The sequence below is a fragment of the Durio zibethinus genome, chromosome 11 (genome assembly GCF_047325235.1).
Source record: "Durio zibethinus cultivar Kanyao isolate XHJ-2024 chromosome 11, ASM4732523v1, whole genome shotgun sequence".
Taxonomy (NCBI): domain Eukaryota; kingdom Viridiplantae; phylum Streptophyta; class Magnoliopsida; order Malvales; family Malvaceae; genus Durio; species Durio zibethinus.
Window position 1 is genome coordinate 20,463,526 of NC_143172.1, and position 20,752 is coordinate 20,484,277.

General features: G+C 24.6%; 1 protein-coding gene across 1 annotated transcript; it reads left to right on the plus strand.

Moving 5' to 3' along the window:
- Positions 1 to 13,592: 13,592 nt before the first annotated feature.
- LOC111289945 (polyadenylate-binding protein-interacting protein 12-like) lies at positions 13,593 to 17,917 on the plus strand. The gene is made up of 11 exons (XM_022881310.2): positions 13,593 to 13,886; positions 14,015 to 14,619; positions 14,718 to 14,828; positions 14,922 to 14,966; positions 15,072 to 15,144; positions 15,227 to 15,339; positions 15,469 to 15,528; positions 15,620 to 15,667; positions 15,765 to 15,833; positions 17,276 to 17,337; positions 17,446 to 17,917. The coding sequence occupies exons 2-11, from the start codon at positions 14,068 to 14,070 to the stop codon at positions 17,501 to 17,503; spliced, it is 1,191 nt and encodes a 396-aa protein (XP_022737045.1). The 5' UTR covers positions 13,593 to 13,886; positions 14,015 to 14,067; the 3' UTR covers positions 17,504 to 17,917.
- Positions 17,918 to 20,752: the final 2,835 nt, after the last annotated feature.

The window sequence follows — 20,752 nt, forward strand, 5'->3', positions numbered from 1 at the left end:
ATTGATTCTAATTATTATGATTAATTAATATTTTTTTATTTTACTTAATAAAAGAATATTAATTATAACATTTAATTTAAACAATTAATTACTATTACTTCAATATAATTAAATAATAGTAAATACTAAAATATTGTTAAATTAATATTTCATATTATTAATATTAAAATATTATTAAATTAAAACTTATTATTAAAATAATATACTATATTAAAATCTTATTAAATTACATATTTAATATTAAAAATAATATTTTAATATTTCATATATTATATTATTTTCGTGATATTTCAATATTTAATAATTAATTTTATAAAATATATTAAATGGAAATAATATTTAATAATATTTTCTAATTTTATAATATTATTTTTAATATTAAATATATTAAATGAAAACTAATATTTTTTAAATATTATTCAATACTAATATACTATTAAATTAATATTTAATATTCAAATATTATTAAAATATTAGCTAAAATATTATATATTAAAATATTCTGAATTTAATATTTAATAAGAAAATAATATTTAGTATATTAATATTTAATCTTATTACAAAAAGCATGAATTTAATATATAATATTAAATTATTATTAAAAAAATTATATAAAATTATTATTAAATTTATATTTCAAATAAAAAATTATTAAAATAACATACTATATTAGAATATTATTAAATTAAATATTTAAGTTGAAAATTAATATAATATTTTAAATTAATATTAAATTAAATTTGAATATTAACAAAATATTAAAATAATATTAAGTATTTAAATATTATTAAATAAAATTTTATATTATTAAATATTCAAATATTATTAAATTAATATTGAATGTTAACATATTTTAAAGATAATATTAAATATTCAAATATTATTAAATAAAATTTTAAAATATTAAATATTTAAATATTGTTAAATTAATATTGAATATTGCACAAAATTAAAATAATATTAAATATGGAAAATATTATTAAATTAAAATTTTTTATTATTAAATATTTAAATATTATTAAATTAATAATTATATAATATAATATATGAAAATATTTTTAATTAAGATAAAATTTAAAATATTTATAAAATGATATTAATACTAAAATATTATTTAATTAATGGTTAATATTAAAATAATATGAAAATAGTATTCAAATTATATTAAAATAATAATAAATACTATTAAACTAATATTTAATATTATTAGTTTAATATAAAATATTATTAAATAATGTTAAAAATTATTGCAAATTTTTTTAATATTTTAAAAAAATATTTAATAATATTAAATTAATATTGAATGTTATTAACTTAACATATAATATTATAGAATTAATATTATTTAAATTTTAATATTTAATATTATAATTTAATATTAATATTTAATTTTTAAATTAAATCATTATGAATTTTTATTCATTTTTATTAATTTATAATTTTATAATAAATTATAAGGGTAAAATGTTTTTTGAACTTATTCCTTTCATATTATTTGAACTAACCAAACATATTAATACTAATTTTTTCTCTATTCAATTTGAGTGAACCAAACTTAATAATATATATTTTATTTAATTCCACTTATTTTTTATTCTAATAGAATATCAATTTCAATCCTCTTTTCTTTCATTCCATGAATCAAACGAGCCATAAAGGTAGAAAAAGCTTCTGAATTATAATTAAAAAATTAGTTAAATTTTAATTTTTTATTACAATCAATCAATCTCTTCAACGTTTATTTATATCTAATTAAATTCTTATTTTAATGAAAAAATTAACACCATTAATTTTTTTTACCAATTAAAATATAATTTTATGTAATATTAAAATATAATTTTATGCAATATTAATAAAATAAATAAAAATTTGCCATATAATGTAATGAATACATGTAAAAATTAAATAAAATAATTTCTTTTTTTTTCTCTATTTTTTTGTTCATTTCTTTTTAAATTTCCTATAAAGATTTAATTGACTGTATTTTGAGGATTAATTTATTAAATTTTATGATGTGACTAGATTTCATTCATTTAAAATTTATTTGAATCAAAATAAAAATAAAAAATTTAATTAATTGTAATAAAATATTAAAAATTTAAATAATTATCAAATTATAGTTTAAAGACAATTTTATCTTTAACCTTTATAAGACTAAATGATGATTGTTGAGATCTTATCTCGAGACTCAATGGTAGGTGTGTCTCTTTATTTTAAAAAGGATATACTATCTCACCACTTCAAAACTGAGTCAAGGCTCGAGTTAATTTGTATTGACATGCTGCTTCATTGCTGATGCTTCTTTCTTCTTCTTCATTTATTTGAGCTGATCAGGCCGGCCTGTCTGATAATGTTTTCCATCGCAGAGTTAGGAACCAAGCCAGGGACCAGGGTTTCAGTGCCACAACCAGGGACCGGGGTTTCAGTGCCACAGTTGGACTTTAAGACAAGATAGTTCTGACAACTATGAAAAAGCTTGACGTTACATTTTTGTGGCTGACATATCACTGTATTTTAATATTTTTGTTCTTTTCCATATAAATTCCAAAAAAAAAAAGAGAAAAGGAAAAAAAACTGTGCCTCTTCTGTGTCTTTTGTTCATTCTAGGCAAAATGTAGGAAGTAGGAACTATTAACCTTGTTTGATTCTAATTCATTTCCTACTTTGATATAAGCGTGGGTTTTCTTAGAAACAACTGTGTATTAAAATGAGAAAAATTAGCAAATTTTGTGACATGAAAAATTGAAAAACCAAATCAAAGGATCAGGAGTTGGGATAAAGTCATAAAAAATAAACACTGTACACTTATTGACGCACTGTATCTCGACGAGAAAACAGGCAATCAAAGTCGTTTTCATGTTTCCTGACTCCCGTCGAAGTATTGGGTTGTTATTTGAGTGGCAACGGCAGACCATTTCCCTGAGTTTAGGGTACTTAAGCCCTACGGTGGTCGTACTCAATATCAATGACTGAAACACAGTTTCCATTGATCTGTGTGCCATTTCCCCACATCCTGTTTCCATTGCCAATTTACAGTTTTATAAAGTGGTCCAAAGTATTTACTAATTAAATCACAAAATCTTTGTTTTAAACCGCCAATAATGTTAGAAAATGAGTATTCTTAATGCAGTGAATAACACTATTGATACAAAAATTATTAGACTATGCCTGTTATAAAATGAAAGATCAAAGATATGCTGCCTTTACTGTTTTGTCTTTTGAAAAAAGACAAAAAAAGATGTTTTGATAAAGTAAGAGTGGTTCCAGAGTTCAATAATTCTTGCTTTAACATTATTAATATGCGGTATCAACAAAAATTATTCCTATTAATATTTTATCATTACGTATTTGTCTCGCAATTCAAGATAATAATGTATTGATTTTATTTTATTACTTCATTCATGAATGAACTAATTTACTCGTAAAACTATCTTATCAACATATCATATCATAAAGTACAAAAATGTTTGTGACAAAATGATAAGACAAGTAACATGGCTCATACAAAATTTACATAAAAATTTGTAAGATACGATGTAGTTCATAAAATTTATTATTAAAAATGAAGAAATAAAAATTTTAAATTAATAAATTAATAAAATTTAATATGAAAATTAATATTATGTAAAAACTTATTAAAAATATTATTTATAATTTAAATTTTGTTAATATTTTTATTAAAAATATTTATTTAACAAATATATCAAAATTTATATGTTTAATCTATGTAATGAAATTTTTTAATTTATTGATTTTAATTTTTAATTTTATTTACTTATTTATAATAAAAGCATTGACCAGATTGGCCTAATTAAAATGGGAAAAAAAAATTTTAAAAAGGCCAATAATTTTGGTATGAATCATGCTAGCCTAAAAATGTTGCTCGTAGACCCACCTTTCATTTTCTAATCCTAAAATTTAGTTATAATACAACACTAGATAAAGGCTCATGTTACGTTCCAGGAAGTTAATTTAAATGTATGAGCATGATAAAAATATATATTTTTTTAGGTTTCTATGAGTTATCTAATGAAGATATCATGTAGACATGGCTATCGTTGAAAAATAAAATTGTATTTATGTAGTACCTTAAAATTCAACATGAAATGCATAATTAAAAAGTATAGATCCGTAAGGTAATAGAAAACATAATTTATATAAAATCTATATGTTCAAAGGTCAATATAAAGGATAAGTTATATAAAACAAATCTATACCAAGCAAATTTCGTTAGCATGAAATCTATGATTAAGGAAAAGTCAACATTAAACATAGAGTTCAAAAACTAATAAAAAGCATAAGTTATACAAAATAAAATTATATTTGTTGAAACATAAATTATAAAAAATATATTTGTTCAAACATTGATAATAGATTTGGAATATCAATAAACCAATAACTCTGGTTATCCATGCTAGAATCTTCTTGGACAACTTAAACATCCTATTCCATTCCCAATTCTATCTCTTTCCGCAAAAACAAATTTATGAATAGAAATATCACATACAAAATTGTTTTCATAGCCTTTCTCACGATGCTTTGCATTAAAAAGTTAATGTTTATGATTTTTTATGATTTTTTTTTCCTTTTACACAAAAACATGCAAATATAAAAAAAGTATAAAAACGAGGTTCAATATTGGGTTACTTTTAAATAAAAAAAATTAGACGCAAGATTATTAAAAATTAAGGCTGCATACAGGTCATTAATCCTCAAATGTAGCAACTAATAGCCATATGGAAACCTTTATGAAGCATTAGTAAGGTATTTTCTGTTAACATTAAATGAACAAATTTATGTGTTAGTTCGTAGTTGAGGAAACCGCTCCTCATTGTAATTAACCATCACAATATCAATTCTTAAAAAATAAAAATTTAAGAATTAAAATAAATTAGGAGCATATATAGTTTAAAAGATCAATAGGACAATATTACATTTAACACAGTGAAGTCAACATCGAACAAAGAGAGGAAATGCAAGAATTTGATTATATATAGTATCAAACAAAAAGTAAGTTAAATTTTTTGAAGGTCATGAGCTAGAACATTGCATCAGTTTGAAATACCAATTCTTATCAATGAACAAAATAAAAAATTCCTTATAATTTGATTTACATCACAATTTCAATTTAAATATAATAAAAATATAAAATCTTATAAACATGAATAAATCAATTACATTCAAACTTGAAAAAAATAAAAATACAACCCAAAATATTAAAGAAACCTAATTTAAAGGCTGCAATTATGAAGGCAAATAGAATCTCCTATATATCTAGCAACATGGTGTAGTGTATAAATAGAAACAAATAAAATATACATCATTTAATGTTATATGTGCTACCAAGTGGAAATATATTATTATAAATATTATATAAATCTTAAAACTGTAATGCATTATGTATGCCTATCACATGCTATATGTTTTGCTAAATGAAAATATATTATTATACATATAAAGACATTCTTGTGCTTCATGGTAGACTTATTATTTGAATACAATGATTAAAAATTAAAATGCATAACTAATTTACTTGTATTTGTCGTGCTATTTAAAAGCTATTCTTTCTTGATATATTAAATTGCCATTCCATCTCACATTATAACTTTGAGAATGTGACTATTGATGCAACAGAATGAAATCTGAGTTGTGATAAATAAAAGTAATATGAATATTTCTTACACTTTTTTTTACTTAACCTAAGTTTTTAAATGTACACATCATATTTAGAGGCAGTCAGCTCAGTGCAATTGATTGGACTTATTAATTTTACTGCTCTAATGACATTTTGAAAGTAATACTGAAACATATTAGTAAGGAAACACATATGTGTTGGATTTTTTGTATTAGCTTAGGTCAAACATAATTATGTTCATGTGTGCAATTGAAAAAGAATACAAACACAATTATGTTCACGTGTGCAATTGAAGATAAATACAAATACAATTCTCTTCATGGAATGCAACATTATTAAAGTAAATGAATGTAATGAAAAAAATATATATAATGGTTCATTATGCAACCAAAAAATCTATTATGAGTTAAAAATAATATAATGATTAGTTGGGAGGATGGAGAAACACAATGTTTAAATGACAAAACAATTATCTACATAAAGTAAAAGAAAATTTAACTTAAGCATAGAAAAATGTATGTTATATTAAATAAGTCATGCAAAATAACCTAATAATATTTCAAAACTTCACACTTTTGATTATTTGACATACCTATCCTTTTTGAATTGTAGCCAAAAATTATATAGTTGATAATACAATTTTTTAGTCTAATTGCATAGCAGAATCTTGATTTCTCATTTTATCTAGAGCTAAATATGAGTTGTAAAAAATAAAAAGCTTGTTAATATTTATAATAATCACAAAACAATTTATTAGTGTATTAAAGATAACTTTTAACTATAACATATAAATATGACGATTGGAAATAGTCTTGCAAAATTAGTAATTAGTCCCACTACCTTAAGTGCAGCAAAAATGCTTTAAAACAACTTTTTTTTAAATAAGATATAGGAATAGTTTACATTTTTTTGTCAAAAAAAGGTAATTAAGTGCATTTCTTCTTGTTTTAGTTACCAAATATGAATGAAAATAATGATGTTTAGCCAACAATTCTAATAAGGTTTCTGCAATGCCATAGTCAAATTTAGATTATACTAATTACAAGATCGACATCACAAGCACCCCAAAAACTCATACCATTATAAATATAGATGTAACAAAACTAATCCAAGAACAAAATCCAAAACATATAGTAATATAAATAGTTTTTCCCAAGGAAAAGAACCAACCTAATGGTCTAGATTTTGGAATACATAACTTTTTGGACTTCAAACAAATAAAGTTCTATTTGTTGGGGACAAAAGACTAGCCAAGATCTGTATGATTCACAATATAAGCAGCTCATAATAATTCAAGCTATATTTTCTAAACAAAAAGAAAACCAATAGTTTATCAAACACATAATGGTAGCATACTTTTTCTTAATAAGCAATACTACTTGCTAACCACAAAAGTTGTTATTTTCTTAGTTATTTGCACTCTTTTAAAGGCTTATATGGTTATCTAAAAATTTCAATGGTAAAGTCTACAAATTTTTAGGAAAATTGAAGTTGATCCATTATCGCGCTAGGTGAAGCAAGTGGCATTTTTTGTTTTAGATTATCAATACCTATATTGATTTTCTAATAGGAAAAAAGAAATTTTAAGACTAAATATACCTTTAAAAGGGTAGATTTACCATAACCATTATGACCAAAAAGCATCCATAACTATCTCAAAGGAATCTAAATTAAACAATCCTTGAGAATTGGCACAATTTTGCCTTGCCTTGTATTAACCAAAAAGTTAATATTACAACCCTCAATAACAACATTTTTAGTTGCATTGTCCCTGCAACCAAACAACAAAAATTGAAACATCCACAAGAAACAAAACATAAACTATTTGAGAAAATGCGTACCTAAAAAAACTTTATCATAATGAAAGCTAGGGGAGGTGATGTAAAACTTGGTAGAGAAAGTTGAGTGAAGAGGGGATAGATTAGGCATATAGGTACAGATTGTGCAACTCATATAGCATAATCCACCTAAGATACTTCACAATGTTAGAAAAATATAAAATACAACAGATGCAAGAAAGCAAAACAACTAAAATAAGAGATAAAACTTGCAAAACTTGCATATCAAATTCACTAAACCTGCTAAAGCCAAATCGGCAAGTCTTATAGTGTTCTTCATCATCATCGTTTGTTTCTAATATAACAGCGATGAAAACTTGAACTTCTTTTTAGCTAAAAAGAAAAAAAAATAGAAATCAAAATAGATCAAAACAATTAATGAATAAGTTGAGACAAAAATAAAATCAAGGTTTAAATGAATTTCCAAGTAAAATTAGGATTAGAACATTTGATTTTATATCTCTTTTTCTCTTTCTAATGATCAATGGAGTTTTACATATCACAAATACTAAAAATTAGAGCACAGAAAAAATATTGGAAATTAGAGCAAAGAAAAAGAGAAAAAGAGAAAGAAAATTTCTTAATTTTATTATTATTTTTTTCTTAGATTGAGAGAAAATATAGGTGACAATATAAATCACATTTGAACAAATGACACATGACAAAAAGAGTAAAAAATCAAACATGTAAAATTTTATTAACACTGAAAATACAAAAACTGAAAAACATAGATTACTTATCAATTTTATAGATTTTGTCCAATGGCTTAGTGATTAACTCTGATTCTTTCATAAGATTTCTTTCATCTTTGAAGCCTAATTACAAAAACTAATAAGATCTCATGATAAACCAAATTAAACACCAAGTTTAATAGTAAAGAATGAAAAACTAATCTGATTCCTTTATGGGTTTTGTTTATTTTTGAAAACCAAATAACAATAACTAATAAAATCTTGATGACAATAGTAAAAAATAAAAGAAAAAAATAGGACAAAGCTAAAGACTTAGATATCACCTACATGAAAATGTTAAGTTGCCCTAGTTTTCCTGAAAACCTAAGTTATAGATGCAATCGGAGCTAGTATTTGAAAAAGAAAAGAAAACGCGCAATGAAAAAATATAAATAGAAAAAGAAAGAGAGAGAGGATGGCTGGAGATATTACGATACAGAAAAAAAAACACCTATAAGCAATTTTTTATGACTCAAATTAACTTTAAATTTTTTTAAGACTTTAAAAATGTGGATAGTAAAATTGAAATAGGGGACTACTTTTAATATATGTATAGATTGTTGTTAAAAGTAATTTTTACATTCAAAAATTATTTTTACTCAATTTTAATATTAAAAAATAAAGTTAAATATAAAAATAATTTTTGGATTATATAATTTCTGTTGGTTTGATAGCTAAAAAAAATAAAATTGCCAATTTGATACTCGAACCTTCATTTTGTCATTTACTTTGGTACTTCGGGCAACGTCATTAGTCAATTTGCTGATGTAGTATAAACAATCAATAAAATATTGATACATGTCAAAAAGTCTAATTAGCATCATGTTATCAATTGTCATATCAGCATTAATAGAAAAAATTTTTAAAATTAAAAAAATCTAAAAAAATTAAAAAAAACTTGAGATGTTTTAGAAAATTATAAAAATGATGAAATGAAATATTTTTAGAAATTATAAAAATTAAAAATTTATTAAAACTTAAAAATTCAAAAAATCTCCAAATTTTAATAAAAATCTTAAAAAATTCAAAAAATGTAAATTTTAATAAAAATAATTTTTTTACAATTAAAAAAATTCAAAAAAATTCAAAAAAATTTAAAAATAAAAAATCTAAAATCTAAAATTTATTTAAAAAATGAAAATAAAAATGAAAATTTTTAAAAAAATTCTAAAAATTTATAAAAAAATCTTTAAAATTTTGAAAAATAAAAAACAATAAAACTTAAAAATTTAATAAAAAATTTAAAAATATCTTAAAAAATCATAAACTATATAAAAAAATTAAAAATTGCAACATTGAAAAAATGAAAATTTTCATAATTAAAAAAATTTTACAATTTTTAAAAAATTTAAAATTTTTTAGAAAAAAATTTAGATTTTTATTATTTTTAATTTTTTAAGTTTTTGTGATTTTTTTGAAGTTGAAGAAAATTTCATTGTTAATTAAAATTTGAGATTTTTTTCAGTTTTAAATTTTTTATAATTTTTAAAAATACTTCAATTTTTTAAAAAATTTACAATTTTTTTTAGTTTTTACAAAATTTTAAAAATTTTCTTTTAATGTTAACGTTATAATTGATGATGTGACGCTGATAGAAGTTTTTGGCAAGTATCAAAATCTTATTGAATGTTCATGTTACGTTAGTAAGTTAATTAACGACGTTAGTCTCAGATACCAAAATAATTGATGAAATAAAAGTTGAAATACTAAACTAAAAGTTTTATTTTTTCATGTATCAAACCAATAAAAAGTATATAATACATGAATTATTTTTATATTTAACCTAAAAAAATAAAAAATATGACAATTCAGTCTAAAAGTTTAAAATTTTAAAACTAAAAAAAAAAGTGTTTTTGCAATAAAAAAATGTTTTAAATAGAAAATAATTATATTATCACTTTATTTCTACTATATTATTTTATGCATATTTTATAGGTATTTAATTACTCATAACACCTTTTTATAATAATATTAAACACTTAAAAATTTTAACCATATTTTTCTCATCATATTTTTTAAATATGTTTTTTAATTTAAATTTTTTTCAAGCACAACAATAATATTAAATTAACCTATAATTGAAAATTCTCAAATCATTTTGGTTATTATCTGTTTTATTTTTCGTGTATCATAATTCTATATCCATTTTCTTTATTTGACAAATGTATGTATTGAAAGGTTGTCAAAAAGAGTTTCTTTCTTTTTTACGTACAATAGTTTTTTTTTTTTTTTTTAATATAAGTTTTAGAACATGATAAAATTTTGACTTTTGTTGTTGTAAAAACCAAATTGAACATGTGATTCAACTCTCTTCACTATTTCAATTTCTTCTCTGCAACCAAGTTTGAACTGGCAAGAAAGGCGGTTATCTAGAATTTCAATACGGTGTCGTTTCTTATTTATTCAACAACCAACCAAAACCTTACCAAACCAGAGCGACACGTTTCTAATCGGATTTAATAGAGTTTTCGTCATGTTTCGAACATCAGTACGAGTGGGCCCCAAAGGTGTGATTGGTTATAACAAATGGTGATGATACCAAAATTGACGTCCGTTACCTTGGTTGATAGTGACAGCTATCGTAACAAGATGCCCTTGCGCACGTGTCACGATCAAAGTGATATCTACCAGACTGCGAAGAATAAATGCGTCCGCATGTTAACATTTCGCCGTCATCATCATCGTTCATCTCTTTTTCTTTCCTTATTTTGCTTGTTTGCGATGATTTTGAAAATGCTTTTGCTTTATTTTAAGTTTTAGAGCATTTCTCGTCAAACTATCTTATCCTAGTTCCTTAAATCTCATACTCCCTCAGTCTTTTTTTTTTTTTAATGTTTCAAAATTATTTTTTTAACATTTAAAATTTTTATTTAAAAATTTTAAAATTAGTTTTTATGAATTTTTTAGTTTTTGACATTAAAAATTATAAAACTTTAATTTTATAAAAAAATTTAAAATTTAATATTAAATATACTAAAATTAAAGTTTTTTTTAAATTACATAAAAATCAATAAAACCAAAACAATTTGAGAGGAAAATAATAATTCAAATCAACTTTTCAAAATTTTTAATAAATTTGGTGATATGGAAAATATATTTTCTTTTCAATGTTCATGTTTAAAAATTATTTATCAATAAAAAAGTGAACAATTTAAAATATGAGACAGTAATATAACATAAAAATAACATACATAAAAAATATAAAAATATAATACATTTTAAAATTTTAACAAAAAATATATAAATTTAATAAAATAAAAAATTATATTTAATATTTTTATATCGATACGAATTATAATACATAATTTTAATATAAAATATAATATAAATATATAAATTATTAATATTTTATATGATATAAATATATATTTAAATCAAATTATATGTCATTTGATTTTTAGTAGTTTTGAATACGGGTTTTCAAATTTCAATATTCATCGCCATGTTTGACGTGATTCATAATGGTCATGAATACTATTTTAAGTGCTAAGCTATCCATGCTTTTTATTTTATTAATAAATATTATTTTATTTTATTTAAAAATATTTTTTTAATATTTTTATAATATTTATAAATTAATTAGACAAAATTCGAGGGAGTTAAACACGAATTTAGGATTTTGAGTTGTCAATCTGATCAGGTACCTCTAATCATAATCTAAAATGCTTTAGTTTTATTTTAATTTTTACATGTTCTATAATTTAATATCCTTTTTAATTGTACCAAAGTTTATAGCAACTAACTAGTACATCTTTCTTCTATAAATTCTTGAATTTATTTTTTTACTTAATTATTTAAATAAATCTTTATCTATTATGCCTAACATGGGCAGTAGACCAAATAAGAAATGGATATTAATATGGATTTAAAATAATTCTCCTTCTTATACTCCAAACAAGTTTAGCATTAGATTAGATTTCGCATCAAATTTGAATCAAATTTGAATAATTTAAATAAGGTAAACATATATATATATATATATAAAATAAAAAAAATTAATGTTCGGAGATGATAATAGTTCTGTTCAAATCGAGTTTGATTAAAAGTTTTTGATATTATATAATATTATAAAAATCTAAAAATTTGATCTGAATTCAAATCAAATTGAATCAAATTTTATCAGTTTGGTTTAATTTTATTTATAGATTTTTAATTTTTATATATTATTTTAATATAAATTTTAATATATTTAAATAAATGTTAATATAAAATTATTATTTTTATTTTATAAAAATTTAAAATATATATAAAAACTAAAAAAATATATAATTCAATTCAATTTTATTTTTTTAATTTTTTATCTTTCGATCTGAAATCTAATTTAAACATAATATATATATTTAATATCTGAACTTGATTTGAATTAACTAAAAAAAAAATTGATCTGAAACAAACCAAACATTATAATTTTAAATCGATTTTGAAATTTCTTAATTTTTTTTCCCACCCCTACTAGACTTTGATAACATTGTAATAACACATATTTTTTTTTTTTGTGACAAATGCATGAATATAACGAAATATTACTGCAGAACTTTCATCTTATTTTTCTTTAAGATTTCTTAATTTTAGATAATACAAAAGTAAATCAATATAAATGTTAAATTATAGAATAAACAAGATAATAGGATAATTTTCAATTTTCAATTTGTTTTTGAAATAAACATAATAGATTAATAGTAATACAAAATGGTTTTTATTTTTTAAGGCAAGAATATAAAATAGCATGTGATATATAATCAAAATATTGGTCACTCACCAAAAAAAAACAAAAAAAATGAAGATATCGCCAATGATATGGAAGGAGTGAGATTGACACATGACACATGCATGAATAAACATACATACATGGGTATTTATGGAAGTACATAAAAAAGAGAAGAAGGAGATTTTAGAATTTGAGAGCTTTAAATACACTATTTTTTTTTCGACATTTACCTTTTGTTTTTAAATTTTAAGTAAAATTATTTAATTTTTTTTTTCGTATAAATTTTAAGGCTTACATATATGCATGTTTGGTAAATTTTATAACTTATATAAAATATAAACATTTGATAAATTAAAAAAAATAAATTAAAAAAATCTTATAAAATTTTTTAAGTTTTCAATCATATAAATTCGAAAATTTTTAAAAATTTTTGTATATGCAAATTTAGAAGTTTAAAAAGTGATAAATATAAAAAAAAAATTATAATTAAATAATTTGATTTAAAAATAATTAAGAAAAATGTGAAGAGTAAAACAAGGTCAGAATAGAAACTCCCAGTTTTAAACGATAAGTAAATACTAATACTGGTAAATGGGCCTGTAAAATTGACAATGTAAAAAAAAAAAAAAATTGAGACGTTGTGAAGAGGTCCAAAAAGGCAGTGAACAGGACAAACGGACATTCAAAGAACGCATCAACCAAACCATTTTCCTCTTTTTCTCTCTCTCATTACCTTTTTCTCTCCAACCCTCTTTTTATCCATCTGCAGGATCATCACTGTAACCAATAGATAATAATATTATTAAAATATATAAAGAGAAGCCAAAGAAAAAGGGGTTGTCCTCTGTTTTACCTGTTACCTCTATCGATTTGCAGAGTGTTTTTTTTTTTTTTTTTAAATCTTAGTATATAAAGTGACGATCTTTGAGGTGGGTTTGGCTTTAACCTAGATTGAAACCATTTAGAAAAGGCAGGTATGCTACTCTTCTAACAACTACAACAACAATTATAGCTATTTTTCTTTTCTTTTTTTGGGTATTTGTTTCTCGGATCATCAAATATGGCAGAACAGTAAAGATGGATTTTTTTTTTTGGTTTACAGAGAATCAGAAAAAGACCATCTTTTTTTTGGGTAGAGGGAGTTTCTATTTGATCATGGCGGTTGCTGAGAATGCTGGGGCGAAAATCGGGTCATCCGGTCAAAATTTGGAAAACACTGTAGTATCGTCTGACTCCAATGCGGTAAATGATCCAGATAAATCAAAAACTAGGACTGCTTCCGTGACTGATGCTAAGACTACTAAAGAAGCCAACTTTGAACAAGAAAAACCAGCAGCAGCCACCGACAGCAATGGCAATAGCAATACTCAGATGCAAAATGGGTTTAATGAAAAGAATCAGCAGCAGATGGTGACAAAGACTGCTGGGCTTAATGGGTTTAGCAATGTGGAAAAAGGGAGTAATGGTGAAGTTTTCAAGAATGAAATGAGAGATTTGGTTGAGATTTTGTCGAAGCTTAATCCTATGGCTGAGGAATTTGTACCTCCTTCCCTTGCCAATCATCATCATCATCATAATCTTAATGATAACCACGATCAAAACAAAAATCAAGATAATCGCTTTTTGGGAAATGGGTTTGGATATAGTACTGACAATTTTGTAGTGCACGCTAATTCTGGCAACGCCAATGGAAATGCTAATAGAAGGGTATGCTACTTTCTTTTTACTTTGGCTTTTTTTTGTTTAAAATTATTTTATAACAATTTTATTGTTTTTGTTGATTTTCTGTTTTCCTTTTTACTCAGAAGAGGAATAACTCTAGCCAAGGGAAGAGAAGGTTGAATAATAGAACGAGCAGTGCACAGTGGGAGGATGCAATTAGGAAGACCGTTTATGTATCTGATATTGATTTACAGGTGACATACTTTCACACTTACGGTTTTTGCCTCGGTTTTACTTTGTGCACTGATATAGTGATATATTACTGATTGATTATGTTTATCCTATAGGTTACTGAGGAGCTTCTTGCGGGTCTCTTTCTAAGTTGCGGACCGGTACTTCTTGTTTCTTCTACTATTTAATACAGAATTTTCAGTTTATCCAACTTAGCAGTGGTGGATTATTACCCTAAAATAACTCCCTGTTATTTTGGTCAAAAGGTTGTTGATTGTCGTATATGCGGTGATCCTAATTCTGTTCTCCGCTTTGCTTTTGTCGAGTTTTATAGAGAAGGTATTATGAAAGTCTTATGCAATTTGGTAAGCATTGATATCTTCCCTCATTTTATAGAATTGATGATTCAATGTTTTCGTAGAGGATGCGAGGGCTGCTTTGAATTTGTCTGGAACCATGCTCGGTTATTACCCTGTAAGAGTGCTGCCTTCCAAGACTGCAATTGCACCTGTTAACCCAACTTTTTTACCCAGGGTAAAGCATCTATATGATGAATGAACTTTATTCACAGTTGTGTATAAGATATAGAAACAGAATCAGAGTCATGTTGATATCTGTTTTCCTCTTTAATTACTTGGCTTTGTTTGTTTTATGCTCTTACAGTCTGAGGATGAGCGGGAGATGTGCTCAAGGACCATTTACTGTACAAACATAGACAAGAAGGTCGTTTTTTCATGTCCATTATTTCTCTTTAATGCTATTGTGGTTAACAACCCGATCAATAATTCCAGGCTTCTTTGTTCAATTGATACAGGTTACTCAAGCAGATATCAAGCTCTTCTTTGAATCAGTTTGTGGGGAGGTCTGTAGTTTCTCATGTGACCTGCCTTATAAATACTGCTTGTCTTATATTTGTCACATTTGATGATTTATTATTGAACATGTTTGCTTTATGGTAGGTTCAACGCTTGAGGCTATTGGGAGACTATCATCATTCAACTCGTATTGCTTTTGTTGAGTTCACAATGGTAGTCGCACTCTTGCTATCTTTATTTACTGAAACTGTTGCGACATCCATTTTTATGGTGTCAGGTTAAATTATCTGTAATGTTCTTTCTCAAGTTGAGAACATTCTGTTCTATGTTGTGGCCTATACCTTAAAATCTTACTTATTCTAAGATGAACAATTAGATGGCCTATTCCCTTGCAGCATTATCTAGCCACTTCTTTGCATGAATAATTTACTTATAAGATGAACAATTAGACGGTCTATTCCCTTGCAACATTATCTAGCCACTTCTTTGCATGAATAATTTACTATCATGCTTTCTCTGGTATTCCAAGCCTTAACTATCTTTTTTATCTTAAAATTCATGGGATTTTTTTATCTGAGGCATTCATTGGATTAAGTGAAGTGATATTGGTCAACTTCTTTAGGGAATATCTCCCTTGTTTTCTCCTGTTTTGGTTTTGGCATCATGCCTCCTTTTTGATTGCTGCTTGATTGTGTTGCTTGAAGTGGTTTTTGAGATGTGAACTATATAGGAAATACATTGTCAAATGGGACTGTGCATGTTGATTTAGGAGAATTAAATTGTGGAAAACTAACGCTGCTGCAAGAGTAGTCCAGATCTTCCCATTGGTCCCTTCTCTCACTACAGTCACTAAGACTAATGGATTGGGAAGATACTGAAATGTCTTTTTTTAAGGTTATGGTCATTTATAGGGCCTTTACAGCTGTTGGTGCAAGACTGTTAAGACCAGTTATGATCGAGCCTGCTGGTCCATGAATTGTTGATTGTAGGAGTGTGAAATGAGGAGCTGTGCTCGCAAGTTTTGTGGAAGTGTGTTGATTGACAGTGAACCAATTCAATGAAACCTTCCTTTACCAGCAGTTGACTTAGGGAAATGAGGGTTTCACATGCTGCAGAATAAATGTTTACTGAGATTAGCAGTTTTAGAAATGCGCAGCTTTCTTCGAGTATCCTGAGTTCTACCTAGGACCAGAGGAGAGTCATGTGTGCCTGGTCACTTAAATCTCAATGACTATTTGCCGTGTTGTTGGAATTTGATTTGTGATGACTAACCTAGTCAGAGGATGCAATCAGGACGTTGTGATATAGAGCATCACTCCATACAACCTTTTGTATTTTATGTTGGCGGCCAGACTGACTGATTGTCCATTCGCTTGAAAGCAGTGTCAGCTTTAAACTTGTCAGTTTATCATCCAGCAACAAAGCCATTTATTGCACCATACTCATGTTGTTGGTGTGCTTTTTCTTTACCTGAGGAACTGCATTATACTTGCACAAGATGCTTGTTAATTTTCCATGTGATTGCCATTGAATGACTGTGCTGCAATTTGTCTGCTGGAGTGTTTCATAATGTTGGCTTTATTTGTAAACTAGTAAATTTGCATGGATGCTGTGTGCAAGGATGATCTTTATGTTTTATTTTTCCACTCTTGCAGGCTGAAAGTGCAATTGCAGCCCTCAACTGCAGTGGTGCAGTTTTGGGATCACTGCCCATCAGGTTGGTTTGTGAGACTTCTCTGTTTGAGTTGATGTCTAGCATTTTAATGATTTGTAAATTCAAATTCTTCCCTAATTTTATGGGATTATTTGCATGTTGCATATGCAGGATAAGCCCATCAAAGACTCCTGTTCGGTCCCGTGCTCTTCGCCCTGCAATGCACTGAATCATTCTTGCTTGTTTCTTTCTCCTGGACTAATCAACTGCCAATATATATATATATATATATATATATATATATATTTACCCATATATGCATAGATACAGCAGTATATTCGAGGTACTTTCGGCATTAATGTTATCATCTTGTCCCTGCATCATAGTCAGTATCTTTGTTACTTAAGAGGAAGTTAATCGCCGGTGGTTTCTTTAGCTTGTAGAGTTGGACAGGATTTTGAGGACAGGAATGTTAAATTATGTTGCATATTGCAATGCACTCTCTAGGGGTGATCCCTGAAGACAGATTGTTGAGGCATATCTAACAACTGATGGTTTTAAACAGACTACTTCTACTGCTCTTTATGATTTGTTTGTCGAGTTGGCTTCCTATTGAAATAAGTAAATACATTTTTCTTTCATAGATTTTCTGATTCCATGTCAAATATGATATACTAGAAAGTAGTAACATCTGAAAAGTGGTCAGTACTCTATAGTTAATTATTTAAATGGTTGGTCACTTTGGCAATTTGAGGATGAATTTATTGTATTTCAACTCTGCTTTGACTCGTTAGGATTAAAAAAAAAAATTTATAGGTGTTAAGATTTTTAATCTCAAATTTGTTGCATGTATCTCTTGCTATGAATTAATTAAATTAAAATTTGGATCCTAAAACATTAAAAAAATTTTTGGTGCAACTAAACATTAAAATTTAATAATAATGGAATAAGCATTTCCAGTCCTCCAATGGCACTCGGCCCCCTTTTTTTTTTTTTTTGATAATTTTTAATTTTATTACCCGGTAATTCATTGCTTTCAATTTACAACTCAAATAATTTCATTAGTCACTCTTGCTTCTATACAAATTAGTATTTAGCACTTGTCTAACATACGTGTAATTTTATCTTTAAAAATTTAATTCAGTAAATTTTTTTAGATAATATGATAATAGTGATAAATATTAATAATTTAATTTTGATTTTGATATAAGTAAAATTTGATAACTTTTGATATGATTTTGATTTTGATAATATTTGATATGTTATAGCAATTATTATTAAAAGTTTAATAATTTTTTATAAAATTTTAATAACTTTAATACAATTTTAGTAATTTTTAATATTAGTTTAATAATTTATAATATAATTTTTTTAACCATTAATATAATTTTGGATAATTTTTAAAAAACTTTTGATAATTGCTTGATGAAAATTTGGTAACATTTCATATAATTTTGTTTATTTATGATATATTTTTAGTAATTATTGATAAAAGTTGTGCAATTATATATCTAACAATAGATTTCTACAACAAAACGTGAGTTTTATTTTAGTACAAGAATTTTTTTAATATAATAACATTATTATTTCATTTAAATTTAGAATTTTTTTACTAATTTTTTTATTGAATATGTCCATGGTAAGTTTATGTGAACCTTCCAAAATGAAAGTTTTAATTTTGTTTCTGTTAGTAATCAAGATTCAATCTTTGACAATTTTAAATATAAAAAAATTATCAATGATTGATAATTAAGTTAATAATTATCAATGATTTATTATTAAGTTATTAATGATTTACTATTAAATTATCATTAATTTACTACTAATTTATGAATGATTTACTATTAAACTTTTAATGATTTATCATTAAATTACTAATAATTTATTATAAAGTTATAATTAATTTACTATTAATTTATCGATAATTTACTACAAATGTATCAATGATTAATTAATTTACTATTAAATTATCACTAATTTATAACTAAGTTATTAATGATTTACTACTATGTTATAATTTATTACTAAATTATCAATAATTTATTATTATATTATTATGTATTTACTATTCTATTATCATTGATTTATTACCTAGTTTTCAATTATTTACTATAAAATTATCATAGATTTATTACTAAATTATCAATGATTCACTACCAAAATATTATTGATTTATATTAAATTATCCATAATTTACTATTAAGTTATCACTGATTAACCATTAAGTTATTAATGTTTTACTATTGAGTTATATTGATTTATTTTTAAATTTTCAATGATTAACTATTAAATTATCATTGATTTATTACTAAATTATATATGATAAGCTACTAAATTTATTAATTAATTACTATTAAATTGAAATTAATTTACTATTAAATTATCACTAATTTACTATTAAGTTATCATTGATATATTAATAAGTTATCAATGATTAACTACTAAGTTTTCAATTATTTTTATTAAGTGATATTGATTTATTAATATGGTTTTATGCATTTATAACTATGAAATATGAAATTTAAAAAGTTCACTAATGTCATAACATCTAGATCCGGGGATCTATCGCTAGACATTGACTTTTAGGGAGTCGCCACCAATTTTTTTTATCTAGGTGCGATTGGCTACCTAAGGAATCTGTCATTTCAGAGAACACCTAAGTTTAAGGGTCCTTAAAAGAATAGGTTCAGGTCTACTAACCAGAACAGGGTTCGGGAGTTTGGTTACGTGTGAGGAAGGTTATAGCACCCTCACAATGCCCATCAAAAGATGGTACCAGCTTAAATTTGTGTTATCCAATGAGTTTTAAAATTTTACCAAGTAATTAACTATTGAAAATTATTCTCAATTAACTAATACTTTTAGCAAAAAATTGAGAAAATTCCCTCACCTCAAGAGTATGCAAGAAAAATTACTGTTTCACTTGCAGAGGCTCCATCGTCGGATTATTTAAAGAAAAAAAATAAAAATAAGAATAAAAAGGAAGAAAAGAATGATTGTTCTTGTGCAGGGAAAATTGATACTTTTAACTTTTTCCTAAAAATATTCTTTTGAAATTTTAATTTCGAAGAAAATTGATACTTTCAACTTTTCCTCAAAAACCTTTTTTTTTGAAATTTTATTTTTAAGAAAAATTGATACTTTCAACTTTTTCCCAAAAATATTTTTTGGAAACTTTGATTTTCAAGAAAAATTGATACTTTCAACTTTTCCTCAAAAATTGATTTTTTTGAAAATTGATTTTTTTTTTGGATTTTATTTAAAAAAAATAAAATAATAAAATAAAAGGGAGAAAAAAATAAAATAAAAGTAAAATAAAGATAAAAGAACATTAAATAATCCTAATTTAATAAAATAAATAAATAAATAAATATAAAAAAAACCAGGAGCGCCTCGGAGTGCGGCTCGGCTCAAGGAAGAGAAACAACTCGGAGGGGCGGCTCAGGACGTCGGCTTGACTCGACTATTGGCTCGGAGG